This window comes from Lytechinus variegatus, chromosome 1 (genome assembly GCF_018143015.1).
Source record: "Lytechinus variegatus isolate NC3 chromosome 1, Lvar_3.0, whole genome shotgun sequence".
In the NCBI taxonomy this organism is placed as follows: Eukaryota; Metazoa; Echinodermata; class Echinoidea; order Temnopleuroida; family Toxopneustidae; genus Lytechinus; species Lytechinus variegatus.
The window spans coordinates 32,512,391-32,534,174 of NC_054740.1; the positions used below are offsets into that span (position 1 = coordinate 32,512,391).

The 21,784-nt window shown below is 36.4% G+C and overlaps 1 protein-coding gene across 1 annotated transcript; it reads left to right on the forward strand.

Annotated features, from left to right (window-relative positions):
- The first annotated feature begins 9,640 nt into the window (after window positions 1–9,640).
- On the forward strand, window positions 9,641–14,339 carry LOC121411614 (solute carrier family 52, riboflavin transporter, member 3-like). Its single transcript, XM_041604427.1, has 2 exons — window positions 9,641–11,190; window positions 14,003–14,339. The coding sequence occupies exons 1-2, from the start codon at window positions 9,853–9,855 to the stop codon at window positions 14,264–14,266; spliced, it is 1,602 nt and encodes a 533-aa protein (XP_041460361.1). The 5' UTR covers window positions 9,641–9,852; the 3' UTR covers window positions 14,267–14,339.
- The last annotated feature ends 7,445 nt before the right edge of the window (window positions 14,340–21,784 follow it).

Genomic DNA, 21,784 nt, shown 5'->3' on the forward strand with positions numbered 1-21,784 from the left:
AAATTTTCAGCTCACGCTTCACGCTCGCATTATTTAATCAGTGAGATACATATCCATTTAATGGCACTGCATGTCCTTAAAATATCCCTATTAGGTCAGTATACCTGACAATTGAGCGCGCTACGCGCGCTCCCTAAGTGATTTTTTTTGCCGGTGCCCCCCAATGCCGTGACCCACGGTACGCCACTGGACGTCACAATGGATGGACAGGTGATTAATCAGCTGCAGGTATGAGCCGATTTACTTACTATGCACTCTAACAAATCCAATGTTTTATTTTATGAAGCTAATGAATAATATAAACTGGAATTACTCCATAGACCAATTCCTAAAAATACTTCTACAAATTCAGAAAACTTTAATCTGTAGTGCTGGAAAGAATAATGAATATTACCACAAGTTTGAATAAATGGTAGAGTGGTTTCAAATTTTACTCACACAGATACAAAGCATTTGGCGTATTTTTGTAGTTATAAATTTTGCTCTCATAAAAGTGCTGACAGTTTGAAAACAAGCATATGAACCCCTATCTTTTAATGTTTGCACCTCTTTAGGTATATGATTTCCTCTACAAATTCAAAGTTTGGTGAAAATGACATTTGTTTTGAATAAAGTGCAGCATTTATTGTATTTCTCAAGTTTGTTATTGAAATCTCAGTCTCACAGACTGGGTTTTGGTATCTTTCACATAATTTTAAAGAACTGACAGTGCTGTTTAGATTTCAAAGAGCAAAAAAATAGCAATATGAATAGATTCTACACCTTGAGCATACAATTATTAACTATATTTCAAAATTTGATGAAATTTTCATAGATTTAGACTGAGTAATAGAGGTTTAAACTGATTGTATTTATCGCGTGAAGTCGAAAAAGGCCATTTTTTTTAAATACGCAATTCTTAAAAACTTCCATTTGGGTGAAGTTTGAAGCTCTATAGCAGAAAATCAAGCACATTGACCCATATAATATTTTGCATATTTAGAATATTCAGGTGTTATATTATCTCTGTGTAAAGTTTGGTAAAAATGACATGGATTTCACTTTAATTGTGGAACATCCTTACAATGTAAATTCAACAAAAACAAAACTAATAGTTATAGTTAGCCTCATATGGTAGACAAAGAATTCAATTCCAACAATACTTTGTCTGAGAATGTTGAAGTAATGTGATAAATCTGCAACATTAGGGTTAATAAAAATTATTTACAGATAACTTGTGAATACCGTGGCAGTTTGAATCATCGCTATACTCGCTATCATTAATAGTTATTATTGGAACCAGTGGGTTTTTTTTCTCTCTCCGTAAAATGTCCCGAACGTATTGGTGATCATAACCAAAATTGTATGGTACATGTTTGTTGTGGATGAGATTAATTTAATGCAGTAATGGCCGAAACCAGGCCTCCATAACACAAAAGCTAGTGATTAATCGCTAAATGAAATGGCCTATCAAAATCATCGTTGCAATCAGAATTGTCTTTCAAATTAGCGATTAATTGCTAATCTTTGTGTTACAGAGCCCTGGACAAATAGAGTCCTAGGCTAAGGTCTAGACACATCCTGCTATATATGTAATATATCCTTACCTATTAAGTAAAGCTTTACGCAGGCAAGAGTTACCGTAAAAAGTTTCTTAATGTCTACAATCTCAAAAGCTACCGGGGACTTTGCCCCAGACCTCATGCAGCAGAGGCTGCATGAGGTCTGGAGGTTACCCTTTGGAGGTTACAGATGGAGATCTGTGACCTCCAAAGGGCCCTATATCGGGGCCCCTGTATGGACCTTCCTGCATTGAGCTTTATGCTGAAGCACTGGCGTATATGGGGTGCGGGGCTTGGTTCCACAGCCAAGGTTGGAAGAAAATAAAGATGACAAGGACAGGAAATTAATCGGGGAAAAATGAAATAATTATGATATATAATAAATAATTTTTATATATAATGTAAAAAAAACCTCGCATAATTAGAATTTCATTTCACTTGGCCATTGGCAACAATTTCCCATATTTACTATATGCGCCACCTAAAAATATTTCGTTTACTACGCCACTGCGTTGAAGTAATGTGTTGCGTTAATGGTATACCTGGGATTTTTTTCTATAAGGACTAAAATGGCTTTATATAAAGAGGTACATGTAACAAGGGTTCCGTCCCCGGATCCCACCTGCATATCACTAACACACAGATTGAAGGGTTCTGCAACCAAGAACAAAAAGAAAAGGATAGGAAAAGTAAGGATTTCATTCCAGCGTTCTAGCCCAATTTGAACGCCCCACATTGGGGGCGTCTGTCGAGGGGGGGGGGGTGCCCGACTAATTAAAGTGTCAGTTAATTGTCATTTATGCACAAGTGAACTATTCAAAACATTTTCCTGTTGATTTCAGTTGGTTACCTTGCCAGCTGATCTAGCTAAATTTGGGAAGGGGCGGGGTATTGGGGGCGTCTGCCGGGGGCGCCCCACCACTTAAAGTGTCAGTTAAGTGTCATTCATATACAAGAGAACTATGCTGAACATTTTCCTGTTGGTTTCAAGTGGTTACCTTTCCAGCTGATCTAGCTCAATCTGGGGCCCCCAATTGGGGGTGTCTGCCGGAGGTGCCCCACCACTTAAAGTGTCAGTTAAGTGTCATTCATGTACAAGTGAACTGTTCCAAACATTTTCCTGCTGGTTTCAGGTGGTTACCTTTCCAGCTGATCTAGCTAAATTTGGGAGGGGGCGGGGTTTTGGGGGCGTCTGCCGGGGGCGCCCCACCACTTAAAGTGTCAGTTAAGTGTCATTCATGTACAAGAGAACTATGATGAACATTTTCCTGTTGGTTTCAAGTGGTTACCTTTCCAGCTGATCTAGCTCAATTTGGGGCCCCCAATTGGGGGCGTCTGCCGGGGGTGCCCCACCACTTAAAGTGTCAGTTAAGTGTCATTCATGTACAAGTGAACTATGCCGAATATTTTCCTGTTGGTTTCAGGTGGTTACCTTTCCAGCTGATCTAGCTAAATTTGGGAGGGGGCGGGGTTTTGGGGGCGTCTGCCGGGGGTGCCCCACCACTTAAAGTTTTTTTTTGGCCCTCTTTTAAGGGCCCCTACGGCCACACCCACCACTTAGGACACGGCAGACGCCCCATTCATTGCATTGTGTGATATGGGGAATAGCTTCATTAACATGAAAATTGTCTACCTTTTCAGCTATGCTGACCCCTCCTGGCTCCCGTACTAATAGTGCCCTCTGGTAAGGCATTAATCCTCATTACCAGGGGCCTGCATTGCATAAAACTTTTTCCTGAGAAAACTCAGGTTGTTTTTACCGGAGTTTTTGCCCTGTGTTAAAATCAATGGCAGAAATCAGACTAACCTCAGTTTTCATTTTTTACCAGAGTTTTCTCAGGTAAAAAGTTTTATCCAACGCCCCAGGTCCCTCGAAGAGGACCTTAAGCTGTCGGTCCTCTGGTTGATTGCTTGTACATATGTCGTTCACCCTTTGGCCTTTCCAGAAGAAAACCCAGTAAGACCAGTAAATATTTTTACTGGTTTCCAGTATAATTTTACTGGTTTCCAGCATATTTTTACTGGGCCAGTTGATTTTTAACTGGACCAGTAAAAATCAACTGGAGACCAGTTCCAACAATTGCATTCCAGTTGAAGCAATTAGTAATACCAGTTAAATTGTTTTTCATTAAACTGGTGTTACTGGTCCAAGAAATGGTTTCCAGTAGATTTTTACTGGTTTCCAGTATATGTTTACCGGACCAGTTGATTTTTTAACTGGACCAGTAAAAATGAAATGGAGACCAGTTCAAACAAATTATTGCATTCTGTTTACTGGTCAAATAAATAATGACTTTATTTCAAATCAGATCATTTAACAAATTATGAAAAATTAATCTTGCAATTCAGAGAAAGTTATTATCGTTATCATTTATCATTGTTATCATCATTACTAATATAATTATCACAATTATTGTTATTATGATTATTATGATCATTGTTGTAATCATTCTTATTACTGTTATTATTGTTATTGATATTGTAATTATTATTATTAATATTATCATAATTACCAAGTATTAATATTATCATTAAAATAATTATTTCCTCTAATTATGATTAAGATCAAAGCAAGATGTATTCCTCTGATATAGTCAACTGGTCTAAAGTAATTCAATGTTTGAAATTAAACTGGTCAAGACCAGTAATTCTGATGATGCTGATCACGTGGTTTACCTCATTTGCATATTTCCTGTGTTTTTTTTAAAGAAAAATCAGGATTTATTATGGAATATCCTTGCAATAGCACTCATTGTTGTTTAAAACCTTCAAAATAAGTGTGTGAACTAATTCACAATGAAAATGTGTAATTTCATACATCACATTCAAAATAACAGCAGAAAGATTATTTTACTAACCATCTTTTCCATCACATTTCACTGGCCATGGTATATAACAAACCAAATGCATGTAATAAACTGATCCAGTAAGACCAGTACGAGGACCAGTTTGACCAGTTTGACCAGTTAGAGGACCAGTTAGATAAGCCCAGTGAGACCAGTAACAATCACCATAAACAAGACCAGTATAAAATTCCAGTACTTCAAGACCAGTTTAATTTTTAACTGGACCAGTAAAATTTCAACTGGACCAGTATGACCAGTTAGACCAGTAAACCGATGTTCCAATTTCCAGAGTTACCAGTTAAAATTATACTGGTCTAACTGGTCCAGTGGAACTGGTTTTTCCTTCTGGGTTGATTTTCATTTTGAAGATTAGCTCCAAAAGAGAATCCATGCAGCTGCAGTCTACTGATTGCCACTAGCTCACTATAAGAGTGACCTCGTAATTTGATGCCATATCTTGCTGTGTAATGTTCTAAATCGTCGTACGAATACCCAAGGAGCTTGAAAGCTCCTTAAACGAAGGGGAAGTTCACCCTGACAAAAACTTTATTGTAAAAATAGCAGAAAAAATAAAAAAAATATTGCCGAAGGTTTGAGAAAAATTCATCAAATAATTAAAAAGTTATTAGAATTTCAATTATTTGATTTGTGACGTCATATGCGAGCAGCATTCCTACATAGCGAATGGTAAAAAATCAATAAAATGTCATTTTCTCAGAAAATTGAAAATGGTTTTCACTGTACCTTTTGTATATCAATAGACAAATTATTTTCACATCCGATCATGAATAGAAAACAAAATTAAGTCATCAGGAACCATACAAAATTTGAAATTCATGCATTTTATATTACATAACACATGGGGCAGCTGCTCGTTTATGACGTCACAAATCCAAAACTTTGAACTCTAATAACTTTCTTACTCTTTCACGGATTTTCCTCAAACCTTCACCAATATTTTTTACTATTTTTTCTGCTATTTTTGCAACAAAGTTTTCTTCAGGGTGAACTTTCCCTTTAATTGGAATATGTACAAATCTGTGACTATGCTATCAACTTACTAAATCAAAGCGAATGTAATATCTAGTCGTAATGACGTCATAGCAATCAAACGATTTCCTACGATTTGAAACTAATTTGCAGTGGCGTAGCTAGGATTTTTCCGGGGGGGGCACTGCATGGGGCTGCTTTTTCAGGGGGCACCATTTTTTCCGGTGTGTATGTATGTATCACAAGGGCGGATCCGACTTTCGTCAATAGGGGACGAAGCCCGAAATTATCTTCATCTATATTTTCCCCGATCAGTCACTTCTTATAAAGCCCCAGTCACATATAGACACGGATCCTCACGGATCAACACGGCAATACCGGCATGATCCGGGAAGGTCCGGGATAGTTTTGCCCCGGATGACTGTAAACACGGCATCAACAAGGCAGCTTCACACGGATCTACACGGACCATGCCGGCAGAGCATGTCGTCAACACGGACCGACACGTCAGCAACACGGACCTTCACGTCAGCTACACGGACCAACACGTCAGCAACACGGACCAACACGTCAGCTACAAGGACCAACACGTCAGCTACAAGGACCAACGCGTCAGCTACAAGGACCAACACGTCAGCTATATTGACCAGCACCGCAAATGAAAATCTGTTCATAACAATGAGCTGATATTTATTCATTTATTTAGTTATTTATTTATTTTTTCTCATCCTTGTCGCAACATTATGTTGTGTTTAAAAAAGATATCAAAACTTCTTTAACCAGTAAAAACGCTGTTTTTTATACAACACAGTTTACTGTTTTAACAGTAGTTGTTAAATCTTGAACGACAAATGTAATTTCGATTTGATTTGATATCACTTCATTGAAATCACAATAAAGGAAAGAAATTTACAAAGTCTATAGAAAACATAATAACAATTAAGATAGGCCCAGGTCATGACGCATAACTGTCGATGCAGGGCAGTAGTATAAAACTTAATGTACAATTTCGATGTAACAGGTACATAACATATACATATAAAATATAAAAAAAATGAAATGTGAAATAATAATAACAAAGTTGGGAGTAAATATTAGAAAAAAAGAGAAATAAATATTCATACATGCACTAAGTTTACAAATATTAGGTTGGGGCCAATCTCCAAAGCGTAAGAAAATATCCTGAATCATTTAATCATCCATTTAAATAAATTAAGCATGTTTGTGTCAACTGTTTAACAACTACTGAAAAGTTCATAAAGTAAATAGCGTTGTAATGATTTGATGGGAAAAAAGAACACGGACTGCCAAGGATACTCCAGGCAGCCACACGGACCTACACGGCTGCTACACGGACCTACACGGCAGTCACACCGACCTACACGGACCATCCCGGATGGCTTTGCCAACCCGGCAGTCCACGGATGACGCCGGATGTTTTTGACAGTCAAAAACTGCCGTGTTGGCCTCCCGGACGTTCAAGGACCACCCCGGACCTCCAAGGATGCCCAAGGCGCCAACACGGATCTCTCCCCGGACCACCCCGGATCAGATCCGGGATGGTCCGGGGTGGTCCGGGCTCTATATGTGACTGGGGCTTAAAACAACATAAACATGAAATAATCTCATAAGCCTTATAAAAAGTGCGAGCGCGAAGCGCGAGCGATTTTTTTTTTTATTTTTTATTTTCATGTATTTTGTCCTGAAAATTTAATATTCTGGGCAATGTTATGTGTGATCCTGAACAAGATTCGTATGTAACTAGATGCATTACTGCGAACGCCAAGCGCGAGCAGAAATTGTTATTAACTGTTCTAGCATTATCTAAAAGGGACCTGTTAAGGACTGCTTACAGTTACCCACGAAGACGGTATATATTTCAATAATGCGAGCGCGAAGCGCGAGCAAATTTTTTGTTACATTCCGACCTAAGAATTGTCATTCTAAGCACTTTTTGTATTAATAAATGGGAAAGGTATGTAAGTGAACAATTGAAGAAAATTGAGATTTTAGACCTAAAAGCGGGACACTCTATTTATATTTTGTAAATCATAAATAGCATATAGTTAATTGGGTATCATTAATAATGCGATCGTGAAGCGTGAGCAGACAATTGTTGATATTCTGATGTGAAACTGGAATTATTTTAAGTACATTTTACATAAAGAACATGCAGGCTATCGCGCATGTTTTAGATTTAGACCTAGAATCTGGGCATTCTGAATACATTTGTTTAATGGAACATTGTGGAATACACGTAGACAATACGAACTTGGCAAATCAAATAATGTGACCACGCAGCGTGAGCTCAAAATGCTGATATGTAGACCATAAAACGGACATTTTACAGAGCACTTCAATTTGTAAATGAAAAAAAAAATTATAAAAGCTCGATGTCCGAGCTAAAATATGTTTTGTATACTGACTTCAAAACTTGCTCCATATCAGCCTATTGAGCAAGATATGAATTTCATCGAACAGGCAATTCTGGCGCGAAGCGCAAGCAAAAATTTAATATGGTAAAATGAAAGATTTTTTTTTGCAAGTCTTCCCCTCACATTATTTCATTCACTCGTCTTCCTCTTCTTTTTTTCTCTTTTCTTTTCTTCTTTCTCCTTTTTTTTGCTCTGCCAATTTTTTCAGGGGGCCACACCAAATCTCAGGGGGCACGTGCCCCCCATGCCCCCCGTAGCTACGCCACTGCTAATTTGGCCTTTACTCCAAAATAAATGCTTGCAGTCATACAATTTTGTCATATTAGTATCCTTCAATTAATTTGAACATCAAATAAAAGAACACTTATCATTCAAATTTTAACAAAATGAGCAAATTGCAGTTTGTTAAGTAATCGCATCATGAGCCAGTCGTAAGGTGTGTGGTTGCTTTTAAGAGGTACATAATGTAAGTATACGATGTACCAATTTGTTACATACTGGTAAGATTATAGCATAGTAATATATATGAAGGACTGATGGTATATATATATGTGTATATATATATATATAATATATAAAAAAATTCTCCTCATCTGTAATTTGGGAAAATTTCAAGCAGGATGTATACAAGAAACTAAAAAATATTGTATGTTGAAAGGAACTCCATTTGTTATTGAAAGTTATTATGCGATTTGTGGAGGTCTAGTGGTCAAAGGAGTATTTTCCTCAATATTTGACATGAGTTTGCAAGATATTAAAACTTGGTATATACTTGTTGTAAAGTGAAATGTTGAAATTTACAGCACAAATGTTTCGTTAGAAATTATAGTCCGCAAAACCACATCAGGGGCGGATCTAGCTTTTTCCAAGGAGGGAGTTTGACCGAAAAATTTGACAAGCACAAAAAGGGCTTCAATACAAAAGAAGGCCATTTTGGTACCGAGAAATTTGACAAGCAACAAAATAAAAGAAGTAGAAGAAAAGGTTTCACTACAAAATGAATTAGGCCAAAAGAAAGGATTTCACTATAAAATTCTTGGTTAGCTCCAAAATGTAGGTCATTACGTTTATTTTTTACTTGGCAACGCAAGGGGGGGTTAGCCCCCTATCCCCCCCCCCGTCTATCCGCTACTGCATATACCAGCGATCAAGTATGTCCCTTCCTAATGGTATCTATACGTAACAAACGGAAAACTTGTATCCCGCCAACCGCCACAAGCATCCTGATTTAATTATTTTAAAGGCAAATTTTGATAAAAACAGAAGAAAAAAATAGTTCAACACAAATATTACAGACGGCCAATCTTTTTTGCCCTCTTATCATCGTGACGATAAAAACGGCCACTAAAAGTGAAGTTTCGATGTTTACATTACATGGTATACTGATTTAAAAAAAAGCTTCGTTTAAAGGTAGCCTAGGTATGATGTATGGTTACTATGAAAAACATCAGGTGTTAACGGGCATGTAGGGGTTCCCACAAAACACATGATCATAGCCAGAGTAGGACTTTCTACTCGGGTCTCTACTGCTATGATAAAGTATAATCAGTATAAGATTGAACGTTATATTTATTGAAGAAAACAAATATAAAGGCAGAAATAAAATAAAAATCCCCTCGCGAAATTATGAAGTACGGCTACAATATGACCTACAATAAATCAGCACCCCTTTCAATATCACTTATTCCATTGGCCTTGTTGGCAACACTAATATATTGTTTGTTTTTATTAACAGTAGAAAGTAAGGCAGAAGGCAGTAATCATACTTAATTACTTATAGAGGTATATTGAATACTGAAACCGAAAATAGTTTTTGATTTTCCTTTTCATGTCTCCTTTTTCAAGATCTGTGATGACAATGACCGACAAACATGAATCATGTGAATCATAAACGACGAAGCGATATACAATCACGTGTTGTGATTGTTAAGGCTGCGCAGTTTCGAATAGAACTTCATCGGCGAAAGCAACTTTCTTTTCGATTTTAACTAGGGCGGTTCCATACTTCGATATCACTTCAAAACGCTTAAAGAGCTGAAAATGATCTGCAGCAAATCTACCCTGTGCGATGCCTTGACGGTCCTACTAGTGGTAACCTTTGGTACCAGTACCTGGGTTTCCCTTGGAGGGATCTGGGTGGAACTACCACTCCTTACCAACTTGGACATCCCTGAGGGGTACAAAATCGGATCTTACTTCACCATCGTCACCCAAGCAGCAGTCATCGGACCACTCATTTTCGTCTCGTGCCAATGCTTTGCTCCAAAGAAGTACCATCTGGAAATCCCAGCTATTTACGCAATTTTAGCGGTGGGTGCCACAGCCAGTTTTCTTATGATATTCTTTTGGGATTCGTGTACGTTTTGGTTTGGAGAAGAGCATAGCACCGCTTTTCTTATCCTATCCTTCTTCATGGCTCTTGTCGATAGTACTTCTAATCTGACCTTTATGCCCTTTATTTCAAGTCTCAAATCAAAGTACCTCAATTGGTATTTCATAGGAGAAGGTCTTAGTTCCGTTATACCAAGTATCGTTGTCCTAATTCAAGGCTCTGGTGGAGAAGATGAATGCGTGGCCAATTATACATTTACAAACACCACCAAAGACCCTGTCAAAAACGTCACAATTCATCAAAACTGCACGATATGGGATGTCGAGAAAGTCGGAGACTTTCGCTTCCCGCCACAGTATTATTTCACATTCATATTTGTTTTGTTTGCGCTCAGTACGATTTCGTATTGGATCCTGAGATGTGTTCCATTATTTCAGGACCAGTACGAAGAAGTGGAGCTAACTGAAATTACAAATGACGCTGGTATACGTAGATGCCTTGAGTGTCGCAAGGGCAATCAAGTTGATGAGAAAACACCTTTACTCTTAAGTAACGCTGAAGAAAATAAAACGCAAGGGAATGGAACAGGATTGCCAACAGAAAGTTGTGAGGATGACCTTAATGAAGAATCGTCTGTGGATAGAGAACGCGAAATTGATTGCAGTATGGTTGGAATTGTAGGTAGCAATACTGACAGAGACATTACAGGGAACTCTAATGTTTCCACGAGTAGTTCATCTGCAAGGCATGCGTTTCTATTCATAACGTTGACACTGATCAGCGCCCTATTCTATGGTGTCCTACCGGCTATCCAGGGCTATTCAGCAGCAGCATACGGGTCACACATATACCTCGTTGCAACAGCCTTTGCAGAAATCGGTGGCCCAGTTGGCACCATCCTAGTCATGATTCGTCCAACAACCAGCTATCCACTTGTCTTTCTGATGTCACTCGGAGGCGTGGCTGCTGGTGGGTATTGCATCTTGACAGCATCCCTCAGTCCAACACCTCCGCTGCAAGGACACACAATCGGAGAAGTTTTAATCGTAAGTTCGATGAGGGTTTGGGCAACAATAATGCAGTTAATAATCAGTAAAAGTTAATACTAGTTTTGTCGAATAGATAGGTTTCAGTTTCAGTTTGGTTTATTTCATTTCAACTCAAGTCAATTTAAGAATAAAAGAAATCATTACAAAGATATAAATGAATATACAAATGTGTACAGTATGACATAGATAAATATTTATATTAGACACTAAACAATATGATAGTCATATCAATGATATTTACAATGAACTATATAATAACGACATCACATAACCATGATAATAATAAGTGTAGAATATTTATGATAAAGTATTTTGCATACAGGCGCGCCGGAACACTTTCAGTTTTGGGGGGGGGGGCAAAATCCCGAAGGGGGCACAATATTTTTGACAGATTGAGATACCGAAGCGATCAAGCGGGAGAGGGGGTTGGACCCTCCCCCCCCCGTGAGGATTTTGTGTAAAAATGGAGTATAAAAGTTGCGTTTTTAAGAGAATTCAAAAATAAATTTCTTGAGAACTAAACATAAAATTCACTACGAAGACTATACTCAGAATTTATGAGAACCTATGAAATCTACGCGCAAAACGATCGCTTCGGAAAGTTGTTTTCGTGTCTGATCAATTAGATTACGTAATACGCTTATATTGACTCAAAATACCGGAAATTACATTTTTTCATGCAATATCCTTTCAGAAATATTTATTTATGTACATTTACATACACGGACGACGCGAGAGAGCACAATTATCGTAAGTTTCAAGGAGTGTATTAAGCAGAAGAAGCGTAACAACAAATACAAAATACATTCTAATTAATGTCTTCAAATTCAAAATGTCATACTATTCTGACGTAGCAGACGTCGATAAGCACTTAAATCCCCATTCTATGCAAATCATTTCTGACCTCAGCATTGGAGATAGACCCTGATTATCCATGCATAGGCAAAACGTTTCATATATTGTAACTGGAGGAAAAAGAAATATGACCTGCTTAACTATTGTCTAACAATTTAAAACTTTTCTGAAAATTTAAAACATTACTCGATTTATGTGTTTCCTTTGGCATGTTTTGTATGACTGGGAAGCACTTTTGGATGACCCCTTCAAAATCTTCTTTTTTCTTTACATATTTTCAGGGGAAAATGTGACCATAACTAGGAAATGATGAATATCAAATTCTAGGAAATATTCATTTGTAAATAATCATGAATTAACAAACTACGGCAGTTCATAATGTACATTATGTAACATTGTTTAGAAGAAAACAATTACATTCCAGTAGCGGATGTGGTTGACGGTACATCATGTGGAGTTTTCAAAAAAAGTGGAAAGAGGAAGAAGTGAAATTGACAGGAGGAAGTGGACAGTTGATAGTCAAGTAATTTTTTGTTCAAATGAGCGTAGTCCTGATAAAGACAGTAAACCAGAAAAGGTTGAAGAGTTGAAGAGGTTTGATTAGTTGATAGATGAGTACTCCTGCTCTGCACTCCATTCGCCGACTCAAGCTAGCATCTTCTCATTTATCCAATAAGCAACTACTCAAGCCTCTAAACTTTTCGGTTTACAGTCATTTTCAGATTCCATATGTTGCTCGAGTAACTATCGTTCACGCGCGTTGGTGATATCGGCTCCGGTCTGAGCGTTTCTGGGCGACCGCGAGTTTGTTAGCCGACACAGCCAGCATGCATTGGTGAACCACTTTCAATTTGCCATTCGGTTTTAGTCTGAAATGTATTCATTAAAAGGTTAAACGTTATCACACTGTAATAAGATGGAAAAGGGGCTTATCAAAGGTATGTTTCCGAGGGACATGTTCGTCAAAAGACGCAAGGCTTACTATGATATGTAATTGCCCCGTCAGGGGCGAAATTTTTTCATTTTTTACAATGGAAATGACAATTCTTAGGCAGAAAAGTGCCTTCATCCTTTACTTTTGTCCTTAAATGATATCATTTTTCTACTTTTAGGGGTGCACATTGGGGGGGCAAAATCTCGTTTTGCCCCCCCATAATTTTCTTTGGGGGGGGGCAAGTGCCCCCCCCTGCCCCCCCGCTTCCGGCGCCCTTGTTTGCATATAACTTTTATTCATCTTTACTATTTAAATAAAAGTTGAGGAAATTAAGGATCCACTCAAAAACAGGGCTTGTTAAGTGTGGATTACTAACAAAGTAAAAAGACAGATTTGTACAGGTATAAGTATAAAATGCAAGAACGACAAGAAAAAAAAATCCTAAAAAAGAAAACGTCTTATGATATGGTGATGAATGGAATACGGATATGATGGATGGAGAGTGAAGAGAAATGTAACCGAGAAGAAAGACCGGTACACCTGTGTGGATGAAAGAGAAAAATAGAAAGAGAGAGAAAAAAATAAGAGTGAAGGCAGATCCTTGTCCACTTTGGTAAATTCTGTTATCCATAGGAATTTAAAGTTTGTTCAAGATGGAGTGATATAACGTACTGTGTTAGCCTTGGGATACACTGTTAACCCCCCCCCCCCCCCCCGATTTTACAGGGAAAAAAGAAGATTTTGCAGAAAGCAATAACAGAATCGGGAACAGAATCATTCTGTAAATTCATAAAACAGGAACTTTTCTGCAATTTAACATAACAGGTATATTTAAGGAAATTTGGAAGGTTCCATCCCCAAATACCAATTTCCTGTAAGATTACAAGTGTTCTCGAGACTCTGCTGCAGGAACTTCTTTTATTTTAAGGATAAATAATAACGGTGTAGTATAGTAGTGCGATCGTGATTTTTGTTTAAGGGCAATCATAGTAAGAATATTTTAATCTTATTATTTCACAGGTTTTGGCGTGGATCCTTCAGGGTATATTCTTCTCCTACTGCCGGGCCGCCATTGGTGGGATTCTTCGTTCTGACAGTAGGTCCTGGATGCTGATGATGTTCTTCGGAGGGTGTACTACAATCGGTACCATTGTTGGCGCCGTCATAATCTTCCCACTTGTAAGCGTTCTCAAAATCTTTAAGAGCTTTGATCCATCTCAGGCGTGCGCCAGCCTCGTAACTTGTCTGCCCCCTTATGAAGAACTTGTAACATCCAGTCTCTAGCATACCATATCGAATGATCAAGAACATTAAATTATAACACTTTCCAAACACACACACTTCTCACCCTGACATACCCACCCACAAAAAAGAAACCTGATGAATTATTATATAGGACATGATTACATGACGGATAATAATTTTTGCCAAAGCCACAAACGGAAGACAATTCCCGAAATGATCCAGTCTGCAAGTGATTTGAGGAAATTGTGATGTCTGAACTATAAATAAACTCATTCTGGAAATTGAAATGCATCGTTCTCCCTCGATGATAATGTATACATTGCCAATGCCCATTACTTACAATTTTCGTATTTGTAGCATCTTTTCCTTCCATTTTATAGAGTGATTGTATTATTGAACTAGGACTTATTTTGTGTGAATGAGTGTGTGTGTTTATTGTTAGAGCTCTACTCTTTTCTCTCCTCAGTCATGACTCTGTCAGCATTGTTGCGGTATTATTTTTGAATTCAATCATGTTAAAATGATAGCGAATTTCATTGGATCTAACCTAGCTATGGATATCTATGGATGCTTATGAACGCAGTCTAGGACTCTATAGGGTCAATCTCAAAAAAATGATACAATTCACAAAAAACGTGTCTCGACTATCTTATGGCCGCTAGCTTCACAACCCTGAACATTTTCTACAAAATTTTTATCAAGAAAATGACAATAATAGATTAGTTTCACAAAGCATATGCGACCAGTGACTTGTAAAGCTCTAATTTTATTACAAGAGCCTTTTATTTTTGCTTTTTGTTAGAATAGACAGTGTCTCGGGTCAGTTTTAGATTTTACTATCATTCTCTTTTATAAGTATTCTGTATTTCTTACCTACATTGATGTCTGGTGAGGGCAGCATGGTGTAAACGTCTGACATACTGCGCTTATCCTAGTATTTGATGATCACTTTGTGATTAATTTCACTTTTAACTTTGTCCCAAATTTATTTTAACCTCCGTAACGAATACTGCCACAAGTTTTTTCTCCCTTTCAAACTGAATTATATTACATGATAATGTGTCTGCAAGTAGAGTGATAATCAATAATAAATAATTGATACGGAATTATCATATGTGTTTCCTGTATTACACGAAAATAAAGGACTGTTCTTACAAAATGAAATGTATGACTAAACAGATTTAACATCCGTAACGCACCTTAAGAAGATATGCACTTTAGCAGTTCTGTTGAGAATTCAGCATTATATAGAATAAGAGACACCTTTCATAATAAATACAGTTTGCAAAGTTAGGGCTGCTACATAAAGACCACGTTGGACCTTAAAGCATAAAGACATTAACTTCCGTAACGCATTAACTTCCGTAACATTTTTTCTTGAATATGCTACAAATTTATGCTATAATGAATCACTCCGGATCATACAGATATAAATCATATAAGGTACCCTCCACCTACTCACCCATAAAAATGATAGCTATTCATCCTTGTAAAATTATTGTTACACACCTTATTTTCGACATCACTTTGTAAAGAGGGAAAATTGCCAGCGAAAACAATTTCCCGCGAATTATATACGATATTTAATGCTTTTGGAATTTTAAGTAATTCATACTACAAATTTGGAATATTGGCAACTTCTTTAGAACTTAACAATTTTAACTTCCTTTGCTATATAAAGTGCATTAACTTCCGTAACAATTATTGTTACGGAAGTTAATACACTTCTTTGATGTACTTTGCTGAGATTGATAGTACGATTCTAGTTCCAGAACATGTGACATGGCTTTGTCTAATGCTGAAGTCGGCAGAAACGGTGGAAAGAAAGGGAATAAGGAGAAACAATAAAACTTTCATAGACAAGGAAACAGAACGGAAAACTATTTGCAATGACTCATGAGCAATGATGAGGAGGGTTATTTCACCGATCAAAAATGTGAGCGCAAAGCGCGAGCTAAAACTTGTGTATAGTCTTACCTGAAAACTTGAGATTCTAAGCATTTTTTGTAAAAATGATCAGGAGGATATCTGAATAAACTATTAATGTGAGTACAAAGTGCTAGCTGATTTTTTTAGTATTCCGACTGAAACCTTGACATTCTAAACAGTGTTTGTACCATTTACAAGGATGGGTATCTTAATTGATGCGACTGTAAATTTGTTAAGTTTTGATCTGAAAACAATCATTTTTGGACGTTTTAATTTGAGAACAAGATATATATCCAATAAACAATTATTGAAAAGGTAAAACGCGCGCTTTTTGAAGTTTAGAACCCAAAACGGGACATTCTATTAACTTTTTGTAATCATAAAAAGGATGGGTGTCTTGCTAAGGAACTGATGCGCAGCGAGTGCAAAGCGCTAGCTGAAAATGTGTCATTCCAATATAAAATACAGTCATTTTAAGCACACTTTCAAATAAAGAGGATATAAATTGAATAAAAAAATAATTTCATGCAATAGAATACAAAAGAACAAGTGGGGTTACATGTATGTACACTATCAATCAACTCTTTAGATATTCATGAAGATATGCATAGACCAAACTGTTCCCCTAAAATAATGCAAATCTTTAAAATGGCATAACTTCGTTATTCCTTGCTCGATTTTGATCATATTTGCAGTATTTTATTTTTTCAGATTATTATCTGTTCAGAACATATTTTTTGAGCCTGGATGACCCCTTTAATGCGCATGAAAAGAGCTGAAATATTTGATATAGGTCTACCTACGTGAAAACGTGGAAAGGGGTATTCAAACACTCAAGGTTTGTTGGAATTTATTAATGAAATACGTATTTCGATAATCAAACATTTTGGCTATTCATCATTTTTGTAAATCATTTTTGTAACAGGATGCGTAATTGGGTATCTCGATGAAACAAAATAATGAAACGAAAATCGCGATTAGATCATAAAGATTCCATTAATAATTTATGTATTTCTGATATCCTCTTGTTTCATTCACGTCACTTTATTATTATTCGTTTCCCCATGTCCTTTTAAACGTTTTCTTTTTTCTCTCTCTCTCTATCTTTTTTGGCTATTGGCAAGCGGCGGGATTCCTCGTAACCCAGAGAACTCATTCTGGTTACGGGACTACGATTGTTATATTTTGTTTATTGCCAGAAACTTTTAAGATGAACTGCAATTCTGTGGCCCTGATATTCGGTTTTCTCATTCCAACTTTGAACAAGAACGACAATAAAATTACAGTTTCCGTTTCATGTTATGTTTTCACAATTTTTTGGGGTGGCAAAAGTAAGCTATGCGCGCCACATTTATCTTTATTTATTAAAAAAAAGGTAACACGAATACCTAAATATGGATTTTCCTAAGCTAACAATAAATATTGCAATTTGTAACTTGATTTAACTTCCGTAACGAAGATTGACAAGGGTAAAGGCCACTCGATGATTTGATGGTAAAGTATCTTGGGATTCCCAGAATTGGTCATGCATTTCTTAGGATCTTGCTTAGGATTACTTGAGGCCAGAAACTTCTAAGACGAACTACAATTCTGTGGCCCGGTTATTCTGTTTTCTAATTTTAACTGTGACCAAGAACGACAACAAAAATGACAGTTTTCTGTTTCCTGTTCTATTTTTAACATTTTTTATTTGGGGGGGGGGGATTAAGAAATGCGTTCCACATTAATCTTTAAAAAAATGATATACGAATACCTTAATATGGATGTTCCTAAGCTAACAAAATAAGTATTGCAACTTGTAACTTAATTTTAACTTCCGTAACGAAGATTGACAGAGTTAAATGCCATCGAGAGAATTTAATGGTAGACTATCTTTGGATTCCCAGCATTGGTCATGCATTGCTTAGGATCTCAGGTTATGGATGAAACTTATTTTAAGGTTAACTCATTCAAATTATGAACATTATACTGAACGAAAGATGTGCAATGATTTTTATGGTACTTTTTGTTATATGTTATTTGGTAAAATCCTAGTTCTGAAAAACAATATTGAATATTTTTCCATCTTTCAAACATTTTGGCTTCAGAGATAAAATTGTTGATACCACACTGAAACTAAATTGTGTGCATTTCAATTCCAATCATTTCAAAAGTGATTTAATCGAGTAACATAAGTGGGCAATGCTAACGATTAACCTCCGTAACGTTGATATACAGTGCTCGAGTTAATCCGGTCAGTACTTCAAATTGACGCAACAGCGACTTGCCCCTTTTCTGTTTCCACTTTCTCATACATGGTACTTTCACAATATGCATCTTTCAACCCATTCTGTAGACTTCAGTTTTACGATTTTTTCCCCCATCAATTGGTGCATTTTTCTGAGAATGACCCTATATTCAGTTCCAAATTCTGTTTCCTCTTTAGGTTGGCCGGATCATGTCCTGGTCATGCTGATGGTGGGTCAGCGTCAAACTTGTACTTCACAGGTTTCAATACTTATCCAGTCCATTTTCGAAGCTGTGGACACTTGTTTGGTTATTTTGATTTAAACAACACGATTGATATCGGGCATTTGTTGAAATTGAAATTGATTCCCTTTTCAATGAACAAAACTGATACTCATGCATTTTCTGATCCAGAAAGCGTACATACACAGCAAAAACTGTGGTGTTAACCGGTGTACATATAGGACCACACCAGTTATTTTACACCGGTGCTAAATTGGTGGTGTTAGTTTTACACCTATAGGTGTTACTACAACAACTTTTGTTGTTACATTTACACTCTTTGGTGTTATGTTTAATCTCTAGGGTGTAATTTTAACACCTCAGGGTGTGGTCCTCTATTAACACCAATTGGTGTCAGTTTAACACCGCAGTTTTTACAGTGTACGGGGGGGCAGTCTGCTCCCCCCCTGACGAGCCACAACCCATGCAAAGGACGTATCCCTGCCCCCCCCCCTCCCTGACGAGGTTGAAAGACTTCTTTTGCCCCCTTGACGAGCTTGAAGACCTTTATTGCCCCTCCCCCGACAAGCTTGAAAGACCTTTTTTTTTGTTTTTCTTGTGTGTTTTTTTTTTTGCTTGCTTGTAATTTTTTTTCTTGTACGAAATCCTTTATTTGTGATTGAAGACCTTTTTTTATTATTTGCTTGTCATTTTTTTTTCTGTTACGAAATCCTTTGTTTGTGATTGAAGACCTTATTTTTATTTATTTTTTTGCTTGTCATTTTTTTTATCTGTTACGAAATCCTTTATTTGTGACTGACGACCTTATTTATTTTTTTTTTGGGGGGGGGGCTTGTCAAATTTTTTGGCTTACGGTTTTGCCCCCCCCCTCCCAGTGGAAAATCCTAGGTACGCCACTGATGTGAATAAATATTTTGTGAGGAATTCAGTTATTTAAAGGTATTATTTAACTTTGTGAGCAGCCGATTCAAAAAATTCTCAAACCAAGATGAAACATGTGTACAAGTGCATGTATTAGAACTAATAAACCCTGAAAACAACCATTATTGAGAATGAAAAGCTAAAACTAAGGGGCAAACCCAGATTTTGTAAATAGGCGTCTTATAGACACCTAAATAGTACACATAAGTGTATGAGATGAAATTAAGATGGTGTTTCCGGTCACTTTATATTTCAATTTTTGAATCATTTTCGAACGCAATTTTTTCTGGGCTTCATTTTTGGAACATATCATTGACACAGGTGACAAGTGTGACCTTCTAGCTCAGATTTTTTTAAAGTCAAACCAATGTTAACCAATCACTTTAAATCCTCGAAGCATGGATAAAAATTTGATGAAATGGGAATTGTTCTATCATCTCTAAACCTTGAATTTGATGTAATTGCTGTTTACTGAAACTTGGTTTAGTACTTCTACAAATATAAAAATGTATAAATTAGATGGTTATTTGCTTGTTTCTAAATGTATACCTTCCGAGACTGCCGGTGGAGTTTCTCTATACTTGAGAGACAAACTTACTTCTAATTAGTTTTCAGAATATAACTGTAATGAACCTAACTATTAAATGGTATTTGTTGAATTTGCGAACAATCCCAAACCTACAGTTACTGCATGTGTTTGTCGCCCACCAGACTCAAATATATCTTGCTTTAATGACAAATAACAAAATATTCTAGAAACACTGGGAGAGAGAGAAATTATATCTATATTTGTGGCGACTTTAATATAAATTTATTGAACTATGGTTCCCACAGTAAAACAAATGAATTTTAAGATATTATGTTTACATATTCATATACACATTCCTCTTTGTCATTCAACATTAGTATACAATTCTTTATTCTTCTGTTGGGGTACGTGAATGGAATAATCTAAATTTCGATATAAGATCCAGTTTTCCCGGCCAGTACTTCGATAAATTGATTTAAGTGTATGTATAAGAAACTTATATTTAATAAAATGTTGTTCATGGCTGAATAGGATACTCACCTCTTTCATCTCCTAAAGTTTTTTTTTACTTGTTTGCTTGTACATCACTCTCTTTCCTATTATAATTCCTCTATGATCTCGAGCTATATGTGTTTGATCTGTATGAATTAATGTGTGAATCAGGTTGGGTGTGTGTCGGTGTGTGTATACTCTTAATATGTTATATGTATTTTTATGTAGGGCCCAGATTATAATCAGTTTTGCTTCTTTTGGGTCCTGGCTATTTTCTAATTTTATTTTGTTTGGTAAATGATGATTTGTACTTATTCTATGATGTTCACGTACTATGTTGATTTCAAATTTTTAAAAAAATTATTTAAAAAATTATTTCTTCAGAATTCAAAAATACATAATTATAATACACGTCAAAAGGATCTGATTCGTCAGCCATTTGCGAGAACAAATGTCACTCTGACCTCCTTTCATATATCATGTATTAAAGAGTGGAACAATTTACCTGTTGATATAAAAAATAGTAAAACTCTTTTCATGTTCAAAAGATTATCCAAAACTTATTTTCTTGACAGATTTTGATTATTTTTCCTTCAATATGTGTTTAAGTTAATGTATTTGCATTTAAGTTGATGACCTACTCAGAATCTATGTTTAACATGTATATTTGTGGGTGGATGTGGTTGTGTGTGTGGGTTTGTGTATATATGTGTGTTTGTAATATTTTTTTTCCATTCTATTTTTAGCATCTTAACCTTATTATACATTTTTTTCTCTCTCTCTGTATCTTGTAGATTAGTATATCCTATGTTTTATGTTAATAATCATAAGTATTCCAGGGCCCTACTCACAAGCTTTGCTTTTAAAGGGGTCCTAAAACCAATTCGTATATGCTATAGTCTGATTGATGTATGTTCATGTAGTCATTTACGTTGTATGTACATCTATTTTGATTATGATGTGATGTTTTTGGTTTTGAATAAATAAACTTGAACTTGAACTTGAAATGGTCAAATAAAATAAATGAAATGAAATAGGATAACTGATCAAGAAAACTGCAAAAAAAAAATTGAATGTTGATATAACTATAATGCTATTGAGATCCTCCCTTAGGTAATACAACTTAGATAAAATTATGATGTTCTCTGATCAACGGACATGCTGGCTCAGTGGTATGGCATCTCATGAATAGGAGGTCGTGGGTTCGATTCCCGTCG

Bases quoted from the DNA above. Each gene is read 5' to 3' on its own strand.
- LOC121411614 (XM_041604427.1), top strand. From the start codon at position 9,853: ATGATCTGCAGCAAATCTACCCTGTGCGATGCCTTGACGGTCCTACTA. The intron at 11,191-14,002 runs GTAAGTTCGATG...ATTATTTCACAG, and splicing joins CAATCGGAGAAGTTTTAATC to GTTTTGGCGTGGATCCTTCA.